The sequence below is a fragment of the Biomphalaria glabrata genome, chromosome 15 (genome assembly GCF_947242115.1).
Source record: "Biomphalaria glabrata chromosome 15, xgBioGlab47.1, whole genome shotgun sequence".
NCBI classification, from domain to species: Eukaryota; Metazoa; Mollusca; class Gastropoda; family Planorbidae; genus Biomphalaria; species Biomphalaria glabrata.
Window position 1 is genome coordinate 1,093,283 of NC_074725.1, and position 24,109 is coordinate 1,117,391.

Sequence of the window (24,109 nt, forward strand, 5' to 3'; positions counted from 1 at the left end):
AGCAGCTGCCTTAAAAAAACATTCTACAGTGACTCAGTGGATGGATAGGCCATACCCTTGGCCATCATGCATCCAGCATAACAAGACCAACCCTCCCTTGGAACCTCTAAGGAAAGAGGAAAATGAGACAACCCAGAGATACATAAGGCTGAAATTCGGATGCAGATGGGGGAAAGTTGGAGACACTTGGCTCAGAGCAGAGACACCAGATGAGACCACAGGATGAGATGGGAGGGAATTCTTAATTATTTAAATTCTAACTTAATTTACAAATAAAGTTATATTCAAAATCTCATTTGAGTTTATTACAATAATTTCATTACAAAATATTGCCATCAGTAAACAAGACGCAATTCTCTGATTACATGCTAAGAAGTCAAGATTTTATATTGGATTACATTGACAACATTGAGACTTATAAATAATTCTAGAGCTACATTTTGAATTAACTGAAATTAAAAACTTTCAGTTACTAAATATATACTATATACATATATGAACAAATGTAAAGAGAATAACAAGTCCAATATTGTTATACAACAAAAAGTCAATCACAAAAGAAAGACATTTACGTTTTCAGTCTTAGAATAATTCAATTAATCATAGACTCAAATTGTGATGCTATGTTTAAATCTGAGCTGACAAAAACTAAAAACAGTCTGTATAAGCTGTTAGATGATTTTGTAGTTCTCATAATGCTAATGTACATCAGGTCAAAGAAAACAAAGTCTGTTCAGTTTTTACTGAAAACATACACAAGACAAAGAAAGCATCCAAGCTTGTCTCGAACAATTAAGAATTTTTTTCTGGGATTTGAACTGTAACAGTTTTAATCTCGGTATAGAGCTGTAGTGCATATTCTCCTCTGCAGATAGAAACAAAATTCAACAATAAGTTTATTTATTGCAATCAAGGAAATCCATTGCGATAAAAAAAGATGACATTTTAAAACTAAAATTTGTGCTGTTAAGGAGATAAAGAGTAAAGAAATTTTAAGACTTACACTTCTCTGCCATGTCCAGACTGTTTAAAACCTCCAAACGGTGTTTGAGAAGTCACTATGTCATAACAATTGACCCTGTTCACAAATAAATGTTTATGTTGAACATTTTGACAAGAGTTTTCTTTCATTCATTTAAATTATAGCAGTTTGAAAAATTGTGCTAAAGAAAGTTTATTTATTATTTTTCATTGATTAAAGTCCATTTTATTTATAATAGTATCAATGGCAATGTCTTATGATTTTGAAGATTAAGGATACTGATTATATCAGCAAAAAAGGGCAGCAAAGATTACGACTACTAAGAAAACTGTCCTCGTTTAATGTTAGCGAAAAGGCCTTGGCTATGTTTTATCACGCTCACATCTGCAATATTTTAAGTTTCAATATCACTGCCTGGTATGGCAATCTGAGCATTAAAAATAAAAATAAACTTAATAGAATCCTAAATGCTGCTGGCAAAATCATTGGCAAAAAACAAACCCCATTTGGGCAGTTGTTTGAGACAAACATCTATAAAAAAGCTAACAAGATCCTCGAAATAAAGAATCACCCTTTGTGTCAGGATTTTGTGATTTTACCATCACAAAAGAGATACAAGACACCGATAGCAAAGACAAACAGACACAAACACTCTTTTGTTCCCCTGGCAATCAAATCATTAAATAAGAACAATCTGGTATAAACTTTGTCACATGTAAATTATGAGTGAGTCTGGTGTGAATGTACACTTTGGTTTCTTATAGTTATAATGTTTTTTGTTTGGTGTAATGCACAAATTGTAAGACAAATTTCCTTACGGATAATAAAGATTATTATTATTATGTTAGAAATGAACGAGTAGTCATTCTCTGGCACTGCCAGGGTCGAGTTTCGCCAAAGAGAAACAAAATTCATCGTAGTCCCTTTAACAGTTTCCACTGAGGAATTTTCTGGTGATGTGGCAGGTCTGCAGCAGTACCGCCCTCTGACAGGCAACGAATATGTTCCTAGGAATGTTAAGGGCCTTGAATGTGTCTGTGAGGTCAGTTGTTATTATCCCCTCGGTTGATATAACAATGGGGTATATTGTTATTTTGGACAATTTCCATAGACGCTTAATCTCCAAGCCCAGGTTCCCATATTTTCTTTGTTTTTCTATCTCAGTTTTTCTTAAATTATGAGACAGTGGTACGGCGATATCGATAATGGTAGCGTTTTCTTCTTTTTTATCGATGAACAGCAGATCCGGGCGATTGAAATCTACCGTTTTGTCGGTCAGAATAGGCCTATCCCAGTACAGCAAATGTTCAGTAGACTCGAGAACCTCTTGCGGAGAGTATTTATAATAAGGGGGAGTGTCCTTACCGATCAATTTGTACGTCAAAGCCAGGTGTTGGTGTATTAACTTTGCAACTTGGTTATGGCGACCTAGGTAGGCTGATTCTGATAGGGCTGGACATCCTGCCATAATGTGTTCAATCGACTCGCCCACATTTCCACATTTTCGGCATTTGTCGACAACATTGAGTTTCAGGATATGCTTCTCGTAATTTTTTGTCCTGATTACTCTGTCCTGTATTGCTGTAACAAAGCCTTCTGTTTCAGGGTAGAGATGACCTGCTTTGAGCCATGTTAAGGAAGCAGCCTTGTCGATGTTGTCCCCATGTAATGAAGCCGGAAATTTTCCGTGGAGTGTTTTTTCTTCCCATTGGCGAATCTCATGCCCTGCGTCGTCCAAACCGATATTGACATCAGCATTGTGTAGGTTCAGAGGGGTTGCATCGGAGTCGTACTTCCGTAGGAAGGAAACTAATTTGTTGCTGGAGGCGAGCAGTTTTGATCGTATTTTTAAAACTTGCATCTTACACAATTTGAAGATGTTCTGCAATCCACGACCCCCATCCTTCCTGGGCAGGTATAACCTTATGGTGGAGGACTTGGGGTGTAGGCATCGAAACTTGGTTAGTAATTTTCTAGTTAGTCTGTCAATGTCATGTAGGTCGGTGTCAGTCCATTTGATCACACCGAACGTGTAAAGGAGCACAGGGACGGCCCAGCTGTTTATTGCAGTGATGAGATTACTGCCAGACAGTTTGGTGTTGAGGATTTTATTAACTCTTTGCCTATATTTGCCAAGAAAGTCCTCTTTTAATTTCTTATGGTTTATCTTGGCATTCTGGTTTATTCCAAGATATTTATAAATAGAGGCGGAGTTCAATTCCTCGATGCCTTCAAATTCAATGTTGGTGTTCGTTGCCTTGCCCTTTTTAATGCTTATGATGCCACACTTATCCAGGCCAAAAGACATACAGATATCGTCACTAAAGCATTTTACCGTTTTGATTAAGGTGTGTAATTTTTGCTCGGTTTCTGCATATAGTTTTAGATCATCCATGTATAATAAGTGGGAAACACATTTTGTACATTTAGTGTCAACCCTAAAACCGTTTGTAGAGTCTTGGAGTAATGTAGATAGAGGATTAATCGCTAGGCAGAACCAGAGTGGAGATAGTGAGTCACCCTGGTATATACCTCTTCTTATGTGCACAGAACCTAGTTTATCACGATTAAGGTGCAGATTTATCTTCCAATTATTCATACAGACTTTCAATAGTTGTTTTATTCTTGGGTTGATTCTATGAATGTCCAGGGTTTTTAAAAGCCAATCATGCGGAACTGAATCGAAAGCTTTTTTGTAGTCGATGTAACACATGTGTAAATTTCTCTTTCTTCTATTAGCTTGATGCAATATAATACCATCTATAGTTAGCTGTACTTTACAGCCCATCGACTCTTCAATGCAACCTTGTTGTTCATCTGCTAGTAGCTTATGGGCAGAACAAAATTTATACATTTTACTTTTTAAAAGTGAAGTTAATAGTTTATACACCACTGACAGACAAGTGATAGGGCGATAGTTTGATGGTTGGTTCGGATCCCCTTTTTTGGGGAGGAGAGATGTTCTCCCTTCAGTGAGTTCTAACAGCATTGAAGACGGTTCTGATATTAGCTCGTTAAAACTTGATGTTAGTGGTGCATGTACGGCTGTAAGTTTTTTCAGCCAAAAGTTGTGTATATTGTCCGGTCCAGGAGCAGTCCAGTTGTGGGTTTTTGAAATAGCTGCGGAGACTTCCTCAGCTGTGAAATCCTCATCAGGCATTTCTGGTATTAGGTTGTTTTTAGTTTGGATTTCCTCGATCCAGTCAGCCTGCACATTGTAATGTAGCGGGTCGGACCAAAGCGCCGCCCAGTAGTCGGTAAAGGAGCCGTGTTTAGTGCTATCAATGGTTTGATTTTTGTCAGCACCATTATCAGCTAGTTTACGGAAGAACTGTTTTCTCGTGTGCTGAAATAAAGCGTTATGCTCCTTTCTTTTGGTGGTTTCGTTGTAGCGCTTTAACCTAGCTCCCTTTAGTTTAGCTTTCTGTCTCAGAGTATCTTTCAAACATAAGAGTCGTGCGTGGCTATCACAGTCCGTCAATTTGATTCCAGTTGTTCTTAGTATTGTCTTCATTTTGTTAAGTATTTTCGCGGAATGGTTGTTTCCCAGATATTGTCCAATTGTATCCATTAGGCTCCTCAGTTGATTAATATTGTCTTCAAGGCGCCTTTTCCATGCTGGCACATGTTGTTTTGGTCTTTGATTGATTGGGCCTAGCTCGAAGGTCTTTTGTATTATTATTATTATTATTATTATTAAGTGCAGTATTTCACATGACTATGCAAACCCAGTTGTAACCTGCATATTTTTCCATACCGGTACCTGATGCAGAACAAAGCCGTTGTGTGCTGGGGTTCTATTAAACTTTTTAAAATAAGTTCTGCGCCAGTCTTCTACAATGTCAGGTGGTGGCCCACATCTAAGGGTCTGACAAGGCGTGGTAGCATGACCATATCCAGACTTAGGATTGGCCACACCTACATCACGCACTCTTTTGTGCTGAAGGGAGAGGAGCCCCCACTTTGTGAGTACTGTGACTCTCGCCTCACCGTGGAACATATCCTCATGGATTGCACTGGGCTTTGTCCGGGAGGTGGGGTTGTCTACGAAGATCTGACTTATGAATTGTGAACATATAATATTTACATAAGATTTTTACCAAATTATTACATTTTTACTACCTCTACTATTTTAACTGTGAATAGACCTTGTTTTTAATGATTTAACTGTATAGAATTTAGCCCTTGTTATATAAAGGGAGAGTGATCCTTAGAGGATTACGGGCACGACATGGCCTAAATTGTGCCGATGTGCCTAAACTCAAAACTCAAACTCTACAATTTTTTTTATTTAGGCAAAACAAATTACAGCCATTGAATAAACAAATATTACAGATAGCAGTTCACATAAAGGGACATGTAAATGAGATATTGTGATTTTAATTGCATCAATAAAAATCATTTTAAATCTCCATCCCTTTAAATATTCTTTAAAAAATAAAACCGAAACAATACAACTACAACTAGCCACTGACCAGACACTGCCAGCCTGTAGGGACTGTGAGATCTTAAAAGCCTTGTTGATATCATTAGTGATGACACCAGCTGCAAGTCCATACTTTGTACGATTAGCTCTTTCCAGAACTTCATCGAGGTCACTGAACTTGAGAATACTCTGAACTGGACCAAAGATCTGAAATGTATTAATATTCTAATGAACTCCCTTTGAAAAAAAGTAAGTAGATTTTTTAAAAAGAATTTTTAAAATGATTAAATTTTTCAGATTACTAACGATTAAACTATTTTCTAAATTACATGAAATGTCTGAGTACAGTCAAGCAGTCTATAAAAAGTTGTTTTTAAGTCAATATTACGGCGAAACCAATTGTTATAGTCTTAAGTCTTTCATTACTTCGTCTGTTGCTATGCTCATGTTGTCCTTCACGTCTGCAAATATTGTTGGCTTCACAAAGAAACCTTTTGATCCAACTTGCTCTCCTCCAAACACCAATGTGGCTCCTTCTTCTTTACCTTTCTTCATGTAGCCCAGAACTTTGTCAAACTGACTTTTACTGATCTAGAGAATGCAAAACAAAATGGTTTTTAAGACCAAAATCAAACAGTTTTTCATTGAAATTGAAAATAAAAAATAAAGGACTTAAATAAATAGAGAATGAATTTATTATTTTATAATTATTTAATTATGACATGATATATGAATGATATTATAAAAAAAATATTTTTCTACATAAATATAAAAAAACAGGGGGCCTGGTGGCTGAGTGGTTAAGAGTTTTGCTTCTGAACTGAGGATCTTGGTTTTGAATCTTGGTGAAGACGGATTTTAATTTTGCCCCCTGAGTCGACCTAACTCTAATGTATACCTGACATTAGTTGAGGAAAAGTTAAGGCAGTAGGTTGTGCTGTCCACATGATATTCTAATTAGCCATGGACCATAGAAACAGATGATCTTTACATCATCTGCCCTAAAGATCACAATATCTTGCTATCTAAAAACATTTTGGTTGCCTTCAGTCGCAGAATGACCATGTTTCATCAAATAGTGATATGATGACGCCTGAGCATTAGCTTTGGTAGAAATTGTGTCACCCACACAGCAGTTTAGTCTTTCCATGCAGCTGTTAGGTCAGAGGGAAGGGGGAATAACAAAATTACTTTAGGACCAGCAGCATGATAGGTTCTGCCATAATGTAACACTATGTGCTTTAAGCAACTTTCAAAATTAATAAAAAGAAAAAAAATAGGGAAAAGGAAAAGAAAGGGAATTTTTTTTAAATAATAAAAGAGACTGGTAGGATTGAACAAATGAATTATAACTTATTTATAGAAGAAAATAATGCTACAGATGGTGCATCAAACTTTATATAAGTTACTAGTCAGGATTTGTTCAGGACAGTTTTGTTTTTTCATATGTTCCTTCAGAATTGAAGATTTATACATCCTAGCCCAAACCTCTCCCAGGACAGCAGAGGACAGCAGAGGATAGCAGAAAGCAAGGTTTGAACATGGGTGTAAAAAGGTTAAATGGGGTAATGTTGAAGAATGCGAATGTCGTGGAATGCTGGGTTCGTGCTTCCTGGAGTACTCTTGACACGTGACAAACATATATACCACAAATTGACTTACAAATTGACTTAAGTCCGTTTCAGCAGACAAATATAAAGTTAATTTGACAACAATAATAACAATACTGCACTCCTTGTTAGTTACACAAGTCAAGAAATAAACAATCCTATCCGCATAACAGCGGTATCAAATATATCCAATACGTTAAACTCTCCAGAGTAGATTACAAATCACGTCCGCATCTCAGCGGATAACACTGTACAGAATATTACTGATTAATACTAGAAATACATGTCTCAAAAAGACCACTGGCATCAACTGCCCAAAGGTAACTATCTAACTGAAATTATTACTCGACTTTTTTAACTCGCTACTGTCCGTCCCAGACCAAAATATATTTACTTGACCGCCCGGTCTAAAGGATATCACTTGATTAACTTGACTGAACTCAAAGTCAATTTTATTCATTCTACTTCCTGTTTTCTACATCAGGAATTCCATGTGTCTTTTTAACGTCTTAACATGAGGTGAACATTAAATCAGGCAATGTCAACTGAGACTGTGACAATGGGACCATTGAGCCCAAAATCCAGAGCCCAGACCACTCAACCAGGGAGCCACCACTGTCCCTAGAGATCAGATAAGTAAAAGAGAGTTTTCTTCTATTATATTTCTATCCCTTTGTCTCTATACAATAGGATGTCATATTGGTTTTGATTTTCACTGACACAATGCTAACTTGTATTTTGAATAAGACAAGGAAGTTTAGTTTGATAGTTTTCCACACTATTAAAGCCATAAACTCTGACATGATACAACTTAACATATACTACTTCAATACAAGCATCTTAGGCATTATCTTCAAATCCAAAGATGAAAGTTGAGTGCAATATTTCATGCAGTTAACTGATGAATGCAAGTGCAACAGAAAGCTCTTGGAAATCAATACCAACACTAGGGAAAAAGAAGCAGTGGATAGATCCACATGAAGGGCAAGCAGAAAGGAAGAGTCCTGGATTGCAGATGGAGTACACACCAGAAGTAGGAAGAATGCTGAAAATGCAGCAGTGTCTGGGGCGGTTCAAATGCCCAATCTGTGACTGTGGATGTGTATCTAAGTTAGCCTTTTGAGAAGTGGCAAAGGAAAAAGATTGTCTCTATAGAGATGTGAAATGCCACAGAGATGTTTGTTTGTTTTACATGTTTCGGATGTTCCTTCAGAGTTGAAGATAATTACTTCCTAGTCCAAACCTCCCGCAGGACGACGGAGGATGGGAGCGGGCAGGGTTTGAACCCTGGACCATCGATAAATCTGAACGACAGTCCAACGCGCAAACCGCACGACCAGGCAGCCATCAGATGGCAGTATAAAATTGCAGACTATATATATAAAGCTACCTACCACTGGTCCCTGCTGAGTGTTTTCATCAAAAGGGTCCCCCACAACTCTCTTCTCAGCAAGTTCTTTAGATTTCTTCACAAACTCATCATAGATGGTGTCTTGGACAAAAGTTCTAGAACCAGCCACACAGTTTTGTCCAGCATTGGTCATGATGGCACCATGAGCACATTTGACAGCAAAGTCAACTAATAAAATAAGATAAGTAAATAAAATAAATAAATTTTAAAAAGAAAACAGAATGACTGTCAATGTTTCGAAAATGTAATTTTAATTATCACTGATTGTTTTTTTTGTTTAAAATAGCAATGGGCTCATGTAGATATAATCAAATGAGACCTTAAAGCAGTGAACATAAATGTTGACTACTGCAAAGACATAGCCCTAAACCGCACTTTGTAGAGAGAGATGAGAGATGGTGAAAGCTATGGACAGTTGTAGAATATTTGTATTGCACAAATAACAAACTAGTGTTTAAAAAGGAAGACATATTAGGAAGCCCATTTATTACGTAAACACAAGCGGTGTTGCACTGACATGCTAGTGTGCAAATGTACATATAATATCAATATGTGAAAAAGTATTGGTCTGAAAGAAAAGTGAGCCAAATGAAAAATGGGTGCCTCCTGTAAAACAAAAGCATACATGAACAATAGTCGTTCTGTGACTGAAGGAGGCCAACTACATGCAGTAAGGGACATTATATACATTATGGAGAGAAAAAAAAGTACATGTTTGAAAATAATTCTTTTTTTATTACTTCTGATAATCACTATTTTGAAATTTTCATTTCACATTGAAAATTCAGAAAAGTGGACTTACTGTCACAATCAGCAAATATTATCAATGGACTCTTCCCTCCCAGTTCAAGACTGACTCTCTTCAGGTTACTTTGAGCAGCAGCTGTCATCACCTTCCTACCAGTCTAAACAAAAAAAAGGAAGTAGATCTATAAACATGTATACACAATGTGGAAAGCTTTTTCTTTTAAAATATATTATAAATAGCTAGTCACAAACATATTTTATAATTATTTATGTATTTATATTCATAATTATTTTTTTTTTCTTTTTGGCAAATATAAAAAAAAAAATTCTTTACCTACTATAAAGTAGGCATACACAAGTGCAAAGAAAATTAGATGACAGCACCTCCCTACAATATTTACAGGAAACAAACAAAATAATGAAGTAATCTATAGGAGTAAAGTAAATGTATGCATATCATGAGTGGGAAAAGTTATCCTACTCTATAAATGTCAGCTCAAGTTGGAGAATTTTTTTGTATGACTATATATATACACAGCTACCATCTATTGAAGACCTTTTTCATGAAAGATGCCTTTCCAAAACACGATTCTTAAAGACAACCTGCACCCATTAAACCACTGTTACATAAGATCTGAAGGAAATGGTTGTCTCCTTTCCATTTGGACTAAAACAGATTTTAAAACTCCTTCATCCCACTTTCGGTCAGAGTGTTACAAGATCATCTGTCGTCATAGAAAAGTAGAGAAAGTCTAATTTATAAAATGCTGGTTGAGAGTGTGTATGTCTTTTATGTGTGAATGTTATTTGTTTTTGCATCTATATTGTTATTGTACAGTAGTTACGCTGAGGTTGCCAATTGTAGTCAAACTGAATTTCCAATTGATTGGATCAATAAAAATTATCTTATCTTATATGTCAGTTTAGCTTAGATAGCTGTAATGTCTATAAATGTCAGTTCAATGTGGAAATTATAGCTGTTGATTGTTACCGCAGTGGATCCAGTGAAGGCCACTTTGTCAATATCCATGTGTGAAGTGATGGCATTACCAGCAGTGTCTCCATATCCTGGGACCACATTAAGTACACCGGCTGGGAACCCTGCCTTAAAAAAAAAAAAAAACGCAAATATAAACTTTGAAACACTTGTTTATACCAAAAAACAATACAAAATCATAAATAACTTTTAAAAATCTCAAATGAATAAAAAAATATATTATTCAATATTTATAACCTTGTTTTATTTTTATTACCCTGGAAGATTTCTGTAATAAAATGCTATTTGGATTGACAATATTTTATTTCGATGATTATAATGATATAGATACGTGTACATTTTGTTTTTTTCTAGCTACAATGTTTTGTTTGATGCAATGCACAAATTGTAAGACAAATTTCCTTACGGACAATAAAAGATTATTATTATTATTAAGTATATTTGTTTTTGGAATCACGTTTTATTTGAAAAACAATAGAATTTTTAGACATTTTTTTCTTATTTGAAAAATTTATGGACCAGCAGCAATGTATGCAAATGAGACCTGGACAAAGACAACCAAAAATCTACTAAATACTACGGAATGAAAAATTCTTTGGGAAATCTATGGTGCTATACAAAATAAAACTGCGTGGAGGACACACACTAACCATGAGATAAATCAATTGTATGAAGACTCACAGATAGTGACAGAAATAAAAAAAGAACAGACTGCGTTAGGCACGTCACCTTAAAAGAATGTCAGAGAACAGAGGAGCAAAAATTGTATACAGGCAAAAACCAAAAGGCATAAAGGCAGACCCTGATTGCGATGGATTGATGATGTGGAAGCAGATCTACAACAGCTTGGGGTTCAAGCATGGCAACAAAAGGCCCAGGAGAGATCTGAATTGAGGGATATGTTGAAGCAGGCCAGAGCCCTTCATGGCCTGTAGTGCCACTGGGATGGATGGATGGGAGTCCATAAAAGTTAATGTTAAAATTTTTTTTTTGTGTCTATAGAAAATAATAAAAGCAAAATTTGTCATTGGCATCAGAGCAATGGAGAAAACAATCTTTTTTTTTTTAAAGACTTTCATGTATTTGAATTAATTTAATTTAATTTAATTTAGTTATTAAATACAAAAACACAAGAGCAGATCACATATAGAACTAGTACGAAATGAGAAGGCTGACACACTCGCCAAGAGTTGAAGAACAAAATCACACAAATCCATTGCACTCTATCCAGAAGAAATGAAGAAACTAATAGTAAATAAAATAAATGAGAAATGGACAAGCTCTCATCTGAATCACAAAAAAGATGATGCCTATTATAAGCTATTCCAACAAGATCAACATCTAATCTTTCGACTCAGGACTTGTCACAACAGAATGAGACAGCAAATGTTCCAGAAGCTCAAAATTGGAACCAGTAAAATTTGCCCATGTGTCACCAGAAAATGATGACCATGTCTTCAAAACTGTTCTCTTTACCATGAGGCCTGTACAAGACACTGGCCCCAAAACACCCCAATAGAAAGAAAACTATATGGAGAGCTCCCTGATTTGGAAACCACTGCGCAGTCCATCTCATATATTGGTCTAGTCATCTGAATGCTCAAACATAAAAACGAGAAGAAGGAAGAAGAAGAAAACAAGAGCATATCATCCCAACTATTTAATAATAATAATAAAGCTTGTCTTCAAGTCCGAAGGTTAATGAGGAATGCAATATTTCCCGTGGTTACACAGACCTAGCTGTGAGCTACATATTTTGCCACATCCAAGGTAAGCATAACCATTGTCCAAGGGGTCGATTAAGATTTTCTTCTCACCATCTGCATCTGTCCTCCGCAGCAGATTTTCTTTTGGTCTCAAATGTGTTGGCCTACATGAAACATGTCTGAAAAGGTATCACAGAAAAAGTAGACAGAGTTACAGAACTTTCTTACCTCTTTAAACAAACTAGCAGCGTAAAGGGCTGTCAGGGGAGTTAATTCCGATGGCTTGATGACACAAGTATTTCCACAAGCAATGGCTGGAGCAACTTTCCAAGCAAACATTAGCAGAGGATAGTTCCACTGAAATGAACACCAGTCTTTTATTTATATACAATTTATTAAGATTAGAATGAAGAAATGAAATGTTAAGCCTATTAGCCAACTCACTGGAATAATCTGCCCACACACTCCAATAGGCTCATGTCTTGTGTATGTGAAAAAATTTCCATCTTCAAATTGACAAAGGAAACATTAAATAATATGCATCAAAAGAGCTACAATAAAAAAAAAAGTTTATTAAAAATGTATTTAATATGAATTCATTTTAAAGGTGTACACATTTTATAGCATAACAAATAATCATTGAAAGCTAAAAAAAAAAAATCAAAGTTTTCACAATTTCGGAAAAAATTAAACTAAAATATTAAATACAGGAGAATCTTCTAGTATCTTATAAATGACGTTGAGGTAACAGGTTTTTATGTCCTTGCCCAAAATCTCCTACAAAATGGAAATAAATGGTGGTGGGTAAGTGGATTTTAAATCTGGAACTATAGAGACAACAGTCAAAGAGTTCATAGGCCTACCACTTGACCAGGCATATAAATCATTCATCATGTTTGAAAATTTCAAATCAATAAACATAAAAAAATGAAAATGGAGCTGGATAGGACACACCCTGCGAAAACCAGCTACCAATGTTGCAAGGCAGGCACTTGACTAAAACCCACAAGGAAAGAGAAAAGTGGGCAGACCCAAGCAAACCTGGAAGAGGTCAGTCATCAGTGACGCTGAGGGTACTGGAATGACATGGGAGCAAATGAAGAAAGCTGCTCAGAACCGAGTTCAGTGGAGAGGTGTGGTTGCGCCCTTTGCTCCCCTGGGAGAGCACAGGATTAAGTAAGTAAACATAAAATGTTAAAGGGAAAACTTAAATGGCTGAATTGGATTTCCCTATTCAAAAGAGCCATAATAATAATAATAATGTTTGTTATGTTGTACACATGACCAGAAGCCATCCAATGTTTTAGAACCTGTTGGGGAAATGATCACAACACTATAGGGCAGGGAAATATATGCGGCTGCCTGATCATGTAAATATTATTGACTGAAATCTCGATGGTCCTGTTTCAAACCCTGCGCCACCGCCATCTCCCTTCATCCTGTGGTCTGGGATGTTACCCCGAAATCTGAAAGAATGTCTGATACAAAAATACAACAGAAGGAACTTATCACAACACTATAGGGCAGAGAAATTTATGCGACTGCCTGGTCATGTAAGTATTATTGACTGAAATCCAGATGGTCCTGTTTCAAACCCTGCGCCACCGCCATCCCCCTTCATCCTGTGGTCTGGGATGTTACCCCGAAATCTGAAAGAATGTCTGATACAAATATGCAACAGAAGGAACTACTAACTAACTACTAACCAACAGGAATAGTCTTTCCGCAGATTTTGTCACACCATCCAGCATAATATTGAAACAAGTCAATAGTCATAGTGATATCCACCACAGCTTCAGTTCGAGGCTTGCCATTGTCCAATGACTCCAAGGTCTGTAAATGTAATTCATCATAAGCTGTTAGGCTAGCCTTTAAACGTTAACCTTTGGCTCTGACTTAACTTTTTAAAAAATTTCCCAGAATTCAAAATCCCAGTCTTCAGAGATTTGAACCCAAGACCCCTTGGTTTGGAAGCCAAGTGCTTTACCACTCAGTCCCCATGCACTCAACCTTACATTAACTCTTTCTCTCCTAACTAACGATACCAACGTTGATTCCACCAGAATGTGGTAAATAATTACGGAGATAAAGAGTTAATTCATTTAAACTCTCAGCCCTAAGGAAGATGACTCAAAACCTAGTTAGATATCTTGGGTTTACACAAACCACTGTCAGCTAGAAAGTAAAATTTCTGTATTAAAAAGGCAGAACCAAAGTATTAATACAATATTCTTCAAGAAAAGAAAAAAAAATCTGATATAAAGTAATAACATACAACAATGTAATCAAAGTCTCTTTGCAGCAGAGATGCAAATTTGCCAATGAGTTGTCCTCTCTTGGAAGCATCCATTGTTCTCCATGGTGACCGAAGCTTGAAGGCTTCTCTTGCAGCTGCTACAGCTTTGTCAACATCTTCCTGTAGAAAAATTAAAGAAAAAAAATAATTAAAATGTTTTTTTTTAACTCTTTCTCTCCGTAATTATTTTTTACGTTCCGATGGAATTATTTATTTTCTTTCACTACCCAATTATGATTAAACTATTTGTATGCAATCAGGAAATGTTATATAAGGTATACAATTATTGAAGAATGCATGCTCTTTTTATATAACACAAATTAAATTTTATAAAATCAAAATTTAATTTTATTTAATGAGGTCAAATCAATGTTGGTATCGTCAGTTAGGAGTGAAACAGTTAACAAGTTTTGGACATTACATCAGAAATAAATATAAATAATAATAATATTAATCTTTATTGTCCGTATGGAAATTTGTCTTACAATTTGTGCATTACACCAAACAAAAAACATTATAACTATAAGAAACCAAAGTGTACATTCACACCCAGACTCACTCATAATTTACATGTGACAAGGTTTATATCAGATTGTTCTTATTTAATGATTTGATTGCCAAGGGAACATAAGAGTGTTTGTGTCTGTTTGTCTTTGCTATTGATGTCTTGTATCTTTTTTTGTGATGGTAAAATCACAAAATCCTGACCCAAATGGGAGATTTTCTATTTCTAGAATCTTTTTAGCTTTATTATGGATGTGTCTCAAACAGCTGCCCAAATCGGATTTGTTTTTTGCCAATCACTTTACCAGCAGCATTTAGGATTCTATGAAGTTTATTTTTATTTCTAATGTTCAGATTTCCATACCAGGCAGTGATATTAAAACTACATCCTAGCCGTAACCTCCTGCAGAAGTGGATGATGGTTGTCAGGATTCAAACTCAGGACACTTGTAATGAAAGTAGACTTATGTAAGAGGATACTTTAAAAAAAAACACTCTCCTCTTAACATAGTACTTAATAGATGGTTTAACACAAATCACAGTCACTATATATATATAAGGTAAGGGAAGGTGATTTATTTTTGGTCAATTGTCGACACTCAGTTTGACAAAACAGAGACTACCCTAAACCAACTAGTCACCACTGACAGGAGAAGGGGCAAAGTCGAGCAACAGATCTATTATAAATTAAGCATTATGATTGTACACACTAAAAGGCATGATTTTCAGTAATTTCTCAAATGTAAACAAGTACAAAAGCACAAGCAGCATGACTGCGCCATGACTACAGCCACACACAGATTCTTCCTTTTGATCTGTAGTTCCATCTGAAGACTAAGCCTGAATGGGACACTTGAACTGAAGTTGTGGATAGCAGTAACCCTGGAGAAGCACACAGAGAACAATCAACCAATAGTTAGATAACTAAGAAGTGTGGTCTATAGCACTAAAAACTTTAGTTCCATCGGAGGACTAAGCCTGAATGGGGCACTTGAAGTTGTGGATAGCAGTATCCCTGGAGAAGCACACAGATTCTGAGAGAACAATCAACCAATCAATAGTTAGATATCTAAAAGTGTGGTCAATAGCGCGAAAGACACACTGACACAGAGTACCCAAAATTATACTATAGCTGTAGTTGGACCAACTGGATAACAAAAGGCAATACCAATCAATGTCTAGAATAGTAGATCTAGTTTAAGTATCATCAGTTTAGCTTTAGACAGCTTACTTTTTCTGCCCCCTGAATTTCACACAAGACCTCTTCTGTTGATGGGTCCACAACTGGGATCCTCTTTTTGTTCACAGAATCCACGAACTCATTGTTGATAAATAGCTGGGGAAAAACAAGTTTGACATAGGTCAGTAATAAAGGGAGACAAACAATTTTGGGCTAAGTAAAAAAAAAAAAAAAACTGGCATGAAATGTCTCGTTACTGAACTAAGGAGGAACGTTTTGTTTAATAACTAGAATGTGTTCCATGACCTTACGTCAATAATTCTAGGTAGGTCTACTATAGCATCTCTAATGCTAACACAATGGAAGTCAAAAAGTAAACTTGGCTATCTGTCATAAATCCTATCGCTATAAAGAACAACTGTTTATGAGTTGCATCTTTCATTTTATGAAAAGCGATTCTATCCAAGGCAAAAGATATGAATGGAAGGATTAAAGCTATTTCTAAGGCAATTCGTATTGTCCGGTGCCTATTTTGAGAAGTATTTAAAAAAACAACAACAAGGGAATGAATTCTGTAAATCAATCGTATAAAACCAGTGAATAGGTTTTGTTTTCTTTGACATGTTTTTGATATTCCTTCAGATTCTGAAGATGAACACATCCTAATCCAGTGGCGTCACTGGGGACTGCGCCAGCACCGGATACACCCGAATGCAAAAAAAAAAAAAAAAAAAAAACATTACGTGATAACTAGGGGAAGGCATTTTTTAAGAACAGAAATTGGTGGTATTTCATTATCATCAACTTTCCTTTGAGTTCCTCATGGAACATATGTGACGCCGTTTATTTTTTGTCTACGTCAGCAGCAAGATAAATTCAAAAGGTTCTTATGAAGAAAAATGTGTATGCCTCTCTAGCTACGTGATTCTAGAGTCTACACCGTTTTTACGGCAGTGCGAACCAATTTCTCTCGACTAACGTAGGCCTACCATCGGACTATTGACGTTTTTTTTTTGTATGTGTGTGTGAATAGAACAGGCCCGCTACAAGACGCCTTTCTAAACAAGAGGATGATCTTAGGACAAATGCCAATTACAAACACGCATCAACTACTGCAGCTTTACTCAAGCTTTGGTGGGGGCACCCCATGGAAGGGGGCGTTCTCTCATGAGAGCGCGATGTCCTGACCAATGGATAATAGAAATTGTTCAAGATAGACTTAAGGAGAATGAGTTTCTGAAGATCAGAAATGCTGAAAAATGCTTCGCCCCGGGCTGCTGGCGAATCTTTAAGCGCTTCTTGAGACTGATAGATTACTAAAGTAGCGGCAAACGTAGGGCCTACATTTCCTACTTTATATGTGATAGTCAAAGTTTGAATAACACAGCATAACGTTATACCGTTTCCGTCTAAAAGTCTAACAAAGGAAACATGTTTAGATAATGTTATTAAATATACATTGTAAAATATGACAAAACTGTTGAAAAAAAAATGGGATTGTAAAGTTGAATCTCTAATTTTACATTTGTGCAAAAATCGATGAAAGTAGGTAATCAGCTTTCTGTGTCGGTTCAACGCAAATTATTAACGATAGTTTCCATTGGGGAAAGTTAGGATAAAGTCTTATCAGACGTTACTTCAAAAAAAGAAGATGATAACGTCCTATGAGTCATGCTTTCAGCCATGCATATTTACCAATGACTTAAATTCTGCCAAGTCACTGGTTTCCCTGGCTGACTCAGGCAACCCGTTCCATTCCAAGTCGATGGCGGTGAGGGGAATGGGTGACATCCTGATCTAACCTCCCCGAGAGACAGCGCCCCTAGTGACGCCACTGTCCTAATCCAAACCTCCCGAAAGACGCCGGGGAATGGAAATGGCAGGGTTCGAACCCGGGATCTTCAAGGTCACCAAACCGACAGTCCAGAGCGCATGCCACAAGTCTATGCATTCATCTTTCTACAAACAAAAGGACGCCCAGTATAACACAGTGTACACACATGGTACCACACAAAACAAATTGCAAACTCATAAAATTCTTATTTCCACAGCTCAATAATTATTTTCTGCTTGCAGTACAGTAAAACAAAATCTTTTTTTTTTTAATCGCCCAACACTATCTAAACATTCAATACATGTTCTTCTATTCTAGACATATTTGCTTGTAAGGACTAACAAAAGTTTCTTTGTACAGACCCCCCCTCCCTCCCCTAACCACGTCCAATCATAGAGGCCTTGTATGGCTACTCCTTTACCTTATGTTTGAATCAACAGTTTGAAGTCTCAACAAACATTTCTTTAGAACTAGATCTACATATCTAGGTCTAGTACGACTGTGTGATTATAAAAGGTAAGTTAAACTTCATAACTCTCAATAGAAGTAGGCCCGAAAGATTGGAATTGTATAGGTTATTTCAGTTTACATTTGTTACTGTGATATATATTCACATTTGACTAGAGTAACACCTTTAGTAAAATCACTAAATTTAGAAAGCCTTCATGACAGAAGACTCAAAAGTAAAGTAGCAATTATACATAAAACACTGAACCACAATCTTCAAATACAAAAACAAAATTTAATAAAATACTCAGAAAGACACAAAGATAAAGGCGCATTCCTCGTTTCATTCGCTAGGACAAGTTTGTACAAATGCTCCTTCTTCCCTAGTGCTATCAGAGCATGGAATGGGTTGCCTGAGCTAGCCAGGAAAACCAGTGACTTGGCAGAATTTAAGTCATTGGTTAATATGCATGACTGAATGCATGACGCGTAGGACGTAATCATCTTCTTTTTTGAAGTAACGTCTGTATTATATAAGATAAGAATTTAAGTCATTGGTTAATACACAATGACTAAATGCATGACGCGTAGGACGTAATCATCTTCTTTATTGAAGTAACGTCTGTATTATACAAGATAAGAAGATATATTGATGTATATTGACAGTATATTTATAATTATAAAGATGTGCATGTATAAGTGTTAAGTGTATGTGTCTATATTTTGATTTTTCTTTATGGGCACTGCTTGTTTGACCAGGTCTACTAATCTAGCTATGGCCAATAGATGTAGCTGTATTATAAATAAATTATATAAGACAAGTGTTTTTTGAGGTCCATGATTTTAGTGGAACACTGATGACATCATTTGTCTTTAATATTTCATGGAAATAATTTCCGAACTGTGAGTTGTATTAATTTTTTGTTAGTGAAGGCCTATTATAGGTCTTAGCGAATATGGATCATGTCATAGAAATGACACTCAGTTTATGTATCCTAAGGAATGACAAGTGCCAATACCGTTTGGGATCAGCGTTAGGGATAGGGTGCCTAAAGGTTGCCATCTCCCGATCTTTCTTCAGGGTTGACTCCCGAAGCATTTTCCTTTTTCTGTTTTTTTTTTGGGTATAGCTACAGAGCAGCAGATGTTTGAATTCAGAGTTTTCGTTCTTCTAGGTGGGTGGCCAGCCAATGCTGAAGAGCCGCTCCTGTCCGACGCTAAGTGGCAGCAGTTCCGCAGGACTCAATATCTGAAGCTAAGCTCCTTTATTCTACTACCAGCCACTTCAGTCCGAAGCTAAGCTCCTTTATTCTACTACCAGCCACTTCAGTCCGAAGCTAAGCTCCTTTATTCTACTACCAGCCACTTCAGTCCGAAGCTAAGCTCCTTTATTCTACTACCAGCCACTTCAGTCCGAAGCTAAGCTCCTTTATTTTACTACCAGCCACTTCAGTCCGAAGCTAAGCTCCTTTATTCTACGCTCTCATTTTCTTCATTTCTTCTGGGTAGATCGATTTTTCATCTGTTTGTTTGTTCTTCCATCTTTGGCCAGTATGTCTGCTTCTGTCAGCCTTTTCATTGCCTTCTAATACAATGGGTGCTGGAATTGCTTGTCTGATGTTAAGGTTTACAGGAGCTGCCCTGAGTTGCTTTATATAGCTAAGCGGCAACGTATTCAGAACAACGCCGCACGAATAGTCAAGACGAGATTCTGCTACTACGCTCTTGCGCACGCACCATTGGCTTCCCGTGAAAGCGAGAATCGATTACAAGGTCGCCACACTTTGTCATCAGTGTATATATAACAATGAGATGCCCTTGTACCTTAGCGAACTGATTACTCCATATGTCCCCCAGAGAGCCCTGCGCTCAATTGGACTCAACGCTTTTAGTGGTGCCACGTTTCTCCCTCAAAAGCTACGGTCTGCGTGCTTTTTCAGTGCACGGACCAAAAGTATGGAACTCACTCCCCATTGATCTCAGACAGACAACATGCCACACCACTTTTAAGAAGAACATTAAGACCTACCTGTTTAAAACTTTTTTAGATTAGTTTGTCATTCTAGCTCTCGTGTATTTGTTTGTAATGTTATTACAGCGCATTGAGCCTACATTTTGTTTGTTAACAGCGTTTTATAAATAAAATTATTATTATTATTATTAGTTGTAATAGTATCAGAGTAGAACGAACTGAGAAGTGTTATTCCTAGCTCAGTGTGTTCGCTTTAAGAGTATGTGGCAAGGCACTTTTCTGTCCATTAGTCAAAGACTTGAAGTGTTAAGATGCAACAGCGAAAGATTTGGGAGTTTAAAAACTTTTACCCGGAGTGCTCTCCTTTGAAATTGAATTCTAGTTATTACTTCCCTTGGGGTGCACTTTTTAAACTGGCCAACTTGTTATTTGTTTCTTTAAAATATGTAAACACCTTGGCAAATAGATCTATATTTAGAGGAGCGTAGTTTTCCAATAATTTTTTTGTTTTCGAAATCTCGTACTCAGAAAACAAGTTACGTGAACTCCTCATAAATATTTTCGTGAATTAGATTTTTTTGTTTAAACATGGTCACGTGTTCTTGATAACATTCATGTACTTTTATTATCTTTGCTTGAAGAGTTTTTTTTTTTTAAAGTTCAAATGAACAGAGGGGGGTGGGGAGAAGAAATGGATGAATGATAAAACAAAGGTTTTGAGGCATTTTTTTTAAACGGTGTAGGTTTAGTTTTATAGACGACAAAAAAAAAGTTTAAAGTTAATCTATTCTTGTTGTTATTTTTAATTTGTTTTGAAAGGTAGTATCTTTTTCATATAGCATTAAACTCTTATTCCAAGTTATCGTTTGTATAAAGTTATCAACATTATAGTTAGGGTTATTAACAGTATTCTGGTAAACACTTAGACCACATCAATGTCATCTTTTAGCTGCTCGTTTCTTTCTCAAATAATCTTATAAATTACAGGCGCTCTTTCGTAAACAGAAGATAATTATGCACTACACATACCCATGTGTTAATCTTGTCGTGCGTGCTAATTAGAGACGTGAACTCGCTCGTGGTTATCCTGGCTGATTCAGGCAACTCGCATCAACGCTCTAATGGCACCAGGGAAGAAGGTGCACATGTGAATTTGTCATATCATATTGTATATGTGCCTGTATCTTTTAAGAACTGGCTATGAATAACTTAAAATGACTTTTTCCCTTCTTTCTACAAGCTCCTAGATTTGAATATAATGTATTTTAAGCTCCTATATTTGATTATTATGTATTTTAAGCTCCTAGATTTGATTATAATGTATTTTAAGCTCCTAGATTTGACAATAATGTATTTTAAGATCCTAGATTTGATAATAATGCATTTTAAGCTCCTAGATTTGATAATAATGCATTTTAAGCTCCTAAATTTGATAATAATGGTGCACATGTGAATTTGTCGTATCATATTGTATATGTGCCTGTATCTTTTAAAAATAACTTAAACTTAAAATGATTTTTTCCCCTTCTTTCTGCAAGCTCCTAGATTTGATTATAATGTATTTTAAGCTCCTAGATTTGATTATAATGTATTATAAGCTCCTAGATTTGATAATGTATTTTAAGCTCCTAGATTTGATAATGTATTTTAAGCTCCTAGATTTGATAATAATGCATTTTAAGCTCCTAGATTTGATAATAATGCATTTTAAGCTCCTAGATTTGATAATAATGTATTTAATTGTAATTATATACAATGCTTTTAACCAACTTAATCTGTTAAATAGGGGAGGGGGGCGAGGGTGTTACGTGCGCATCTTAGTTGAATGTGGAATTGTGGGAATGTGATTTGAAAGAAGAAAGAAGCCGAGAAATGGAGAAAGATAAAATAGTGTTTACGGTGTTTGTTATTAAATCATGATGACTAAATGAGGATTAAGATCACAGACCTATATATAAGATTAACAAATAGTGTTTACGGTGTACAGTTATTAAATGAAGACAAAATTATTTATAAAACTATGATTTGGACGTTTGGTGTTAATGTACTTATGAAAGAGTCTCATAAAAAAGTTAAAATGACAACCTAATCTAAATGCGTTTTGAACAGGTGTTGGTATTGTTCTTAGATGTACTTAAAATAGTTTGAATTTTATGGGGTGCCGGAATTTTTTTATAAGCTGTGATAAAAATCCAATTATTAAAAATAATACTTCTATCTAAAAGCATGCCATATTTCTGTAGAAGGAAATGGAGTGATTCCTAATTTAATATTTTCCCTTTTCAAAACAATACAATGCTCCATGTTCCATTCTTGAATGTCTCTAGGGGAGAAGGCGCTCTTGTACGAATGTGTCCTGGCGTATTTTTTTAGCTCCTCTGCAGCAGCTGCAGTTTCTTCAACGGGCCTTGGAAAGGGGGGGGGGGTCATGTCTAACCCCTGCGTCATGGTCGCTTTTCTCGACCTTGCTGATGTGATCCAAAGGAACGTGTCGCGTTACTACGTTTGGCACCAACTCAGTAGCAGAAGTTGCCGGAGGGAATGTCATAGTTGATACTCCCAACGCCCAGGAGGGCTTCACTCCTCTAATTTTTCCATGAGGTATCTCCAGAAACCTTAGTACCTCAAGGCAGCTGGGGTTTGAAATCAGAGTACCACTCTCCTAATTGAATAAGCCTTACTGGGCTGTCCTAGCATATGGAATAAGAAATGTGATTTTATTTTGTGTGAATACCATTCTGAATATTTTTGTTATTTGTCTATTTGTATTTGTAAATTATGTTTCTGGTTCAGGGTTTTATGTATTATTGCTACTTTACTTTTTATTCTTCTGTCCTGAAGTATTTCTGTGTTTAGTGATTTTATTACTGGTGTTACTATAATAAAATATGAGTTTTCCTTTGATATAGATTTTAATACAATATATCTTACAAGCTACGAGGTCATGCTTATAAGGTAACAAAAACAAATCAACAAAATAAAACAGAATACAAACAAATTGCTCCTAAGACAGTAAGTCCTGACCTGTGTGTATTGAATCTTGACGTTGGAGACCATAGCGAGAACAAATAATCCCGGCAGGTATGAGAATCAAAGAAATCTACAAGAGTAAATCTAAACCCAACACTTTGTTGACTCTTCACCGTACAGCGACCCTGAGACCGTGTGAGTGCGGCACAAGTTAGCCGTTTGTTTGGTGGAAGGAGCCTTGACCTTCTCAGGTGGTGAAATGTTGCTTATCTAAAAATACTGTCCGAGGAAGGCCATCTAATCTGAGAGAGGTGTTCTCAAAATGTATTTCACTATTTTGAACACACATTTTAGCATTTCAACACGTGACACCTTAATACCACCCCGGTGTTGTTGTTGTTTTTTAAATCAGGAATTTTCGCACTTCGGTTAATCTCGGTAATCTGGTCTTTGTTTACACTAATTTTTACAAAGCTTTAATCAACTTACTCTGTCTGTCTGTCTGGGTGGAATTTTGTACAATTTGTTTCTCCCACTTCTTATTCAAGGATCAAGTTGAAACTTTGCACAATTATTTATTTACGTACACAACACATGAATCAATAAAAAACAAAATAATAGTTAATTAATTAGTTGTAATTAATTGATTTTGTTTTATGACAATTATTATTTTTTTATTAATTTATTTATGATAATAATGGCAATGGCTTCGATTGCGAATGTGACTATCTAACACAACGTGACAATGCAACACAACGTGAATATGTAACCCAACGTGATTATGTAACAGAATGTGACTATGTAACAGTGACTATGTAACATAATGTGACTATGTAACAGTGACTATGTAACACAAAGTGACTATGTAACAGTGACTATGTAACACAATGTGAATATGTAACAGTGACAAAGTAACACAGTGTGAATATGTAACAGTGACAAAGTAACACAGTGTGAATATGTAACAGTGACAAAGTAACACAGTGTGACTATGTAACACAATGTGACTATGTAACAGTGAACATGT

At 36.1% G+C, this 24,109-nt stretch overlaps 1 protein-coding gene across 1 annotated transcript; it reads right to left on the reverse strand.

The window, feature by feature from the left end:
* Positions 1-278: 278 nt before the first annotated feature.
* Positions 279-23,317, reverse strand: LOC106050660 (aldehyde dehydrogenase, mitochondrial-like). Its single transcript, XM_056012069.1, has 13 exons — positions 23,137-23,317; positions 15,911-16,015; positions 14,155-14,295; positions 13,586-13,712; positions 12,324-12,385; positions 12,108-12,236; positions 10,168-10,281; positions 9,232-9,334; positions 8,413-8,597; positions 5,835-5,999; positions 5,458-5,615; positions 1,004-1,078; positions 279-865 (listed from the first exon to the last, which is right to left on the reverse strand). Exons 1-13 carry the CDS (start codon positions 23,167-23,169, stop codon positions 793-795), a joined length of 1,470 nt encoding a protein of 489 aa, XP_055868044.1. The 5' UTR covers positions 23,170-23,317; the 3' UTR covers positions 279-792.
* Positions 23,318-24,109: the final 792 nt, after the last annotated feature.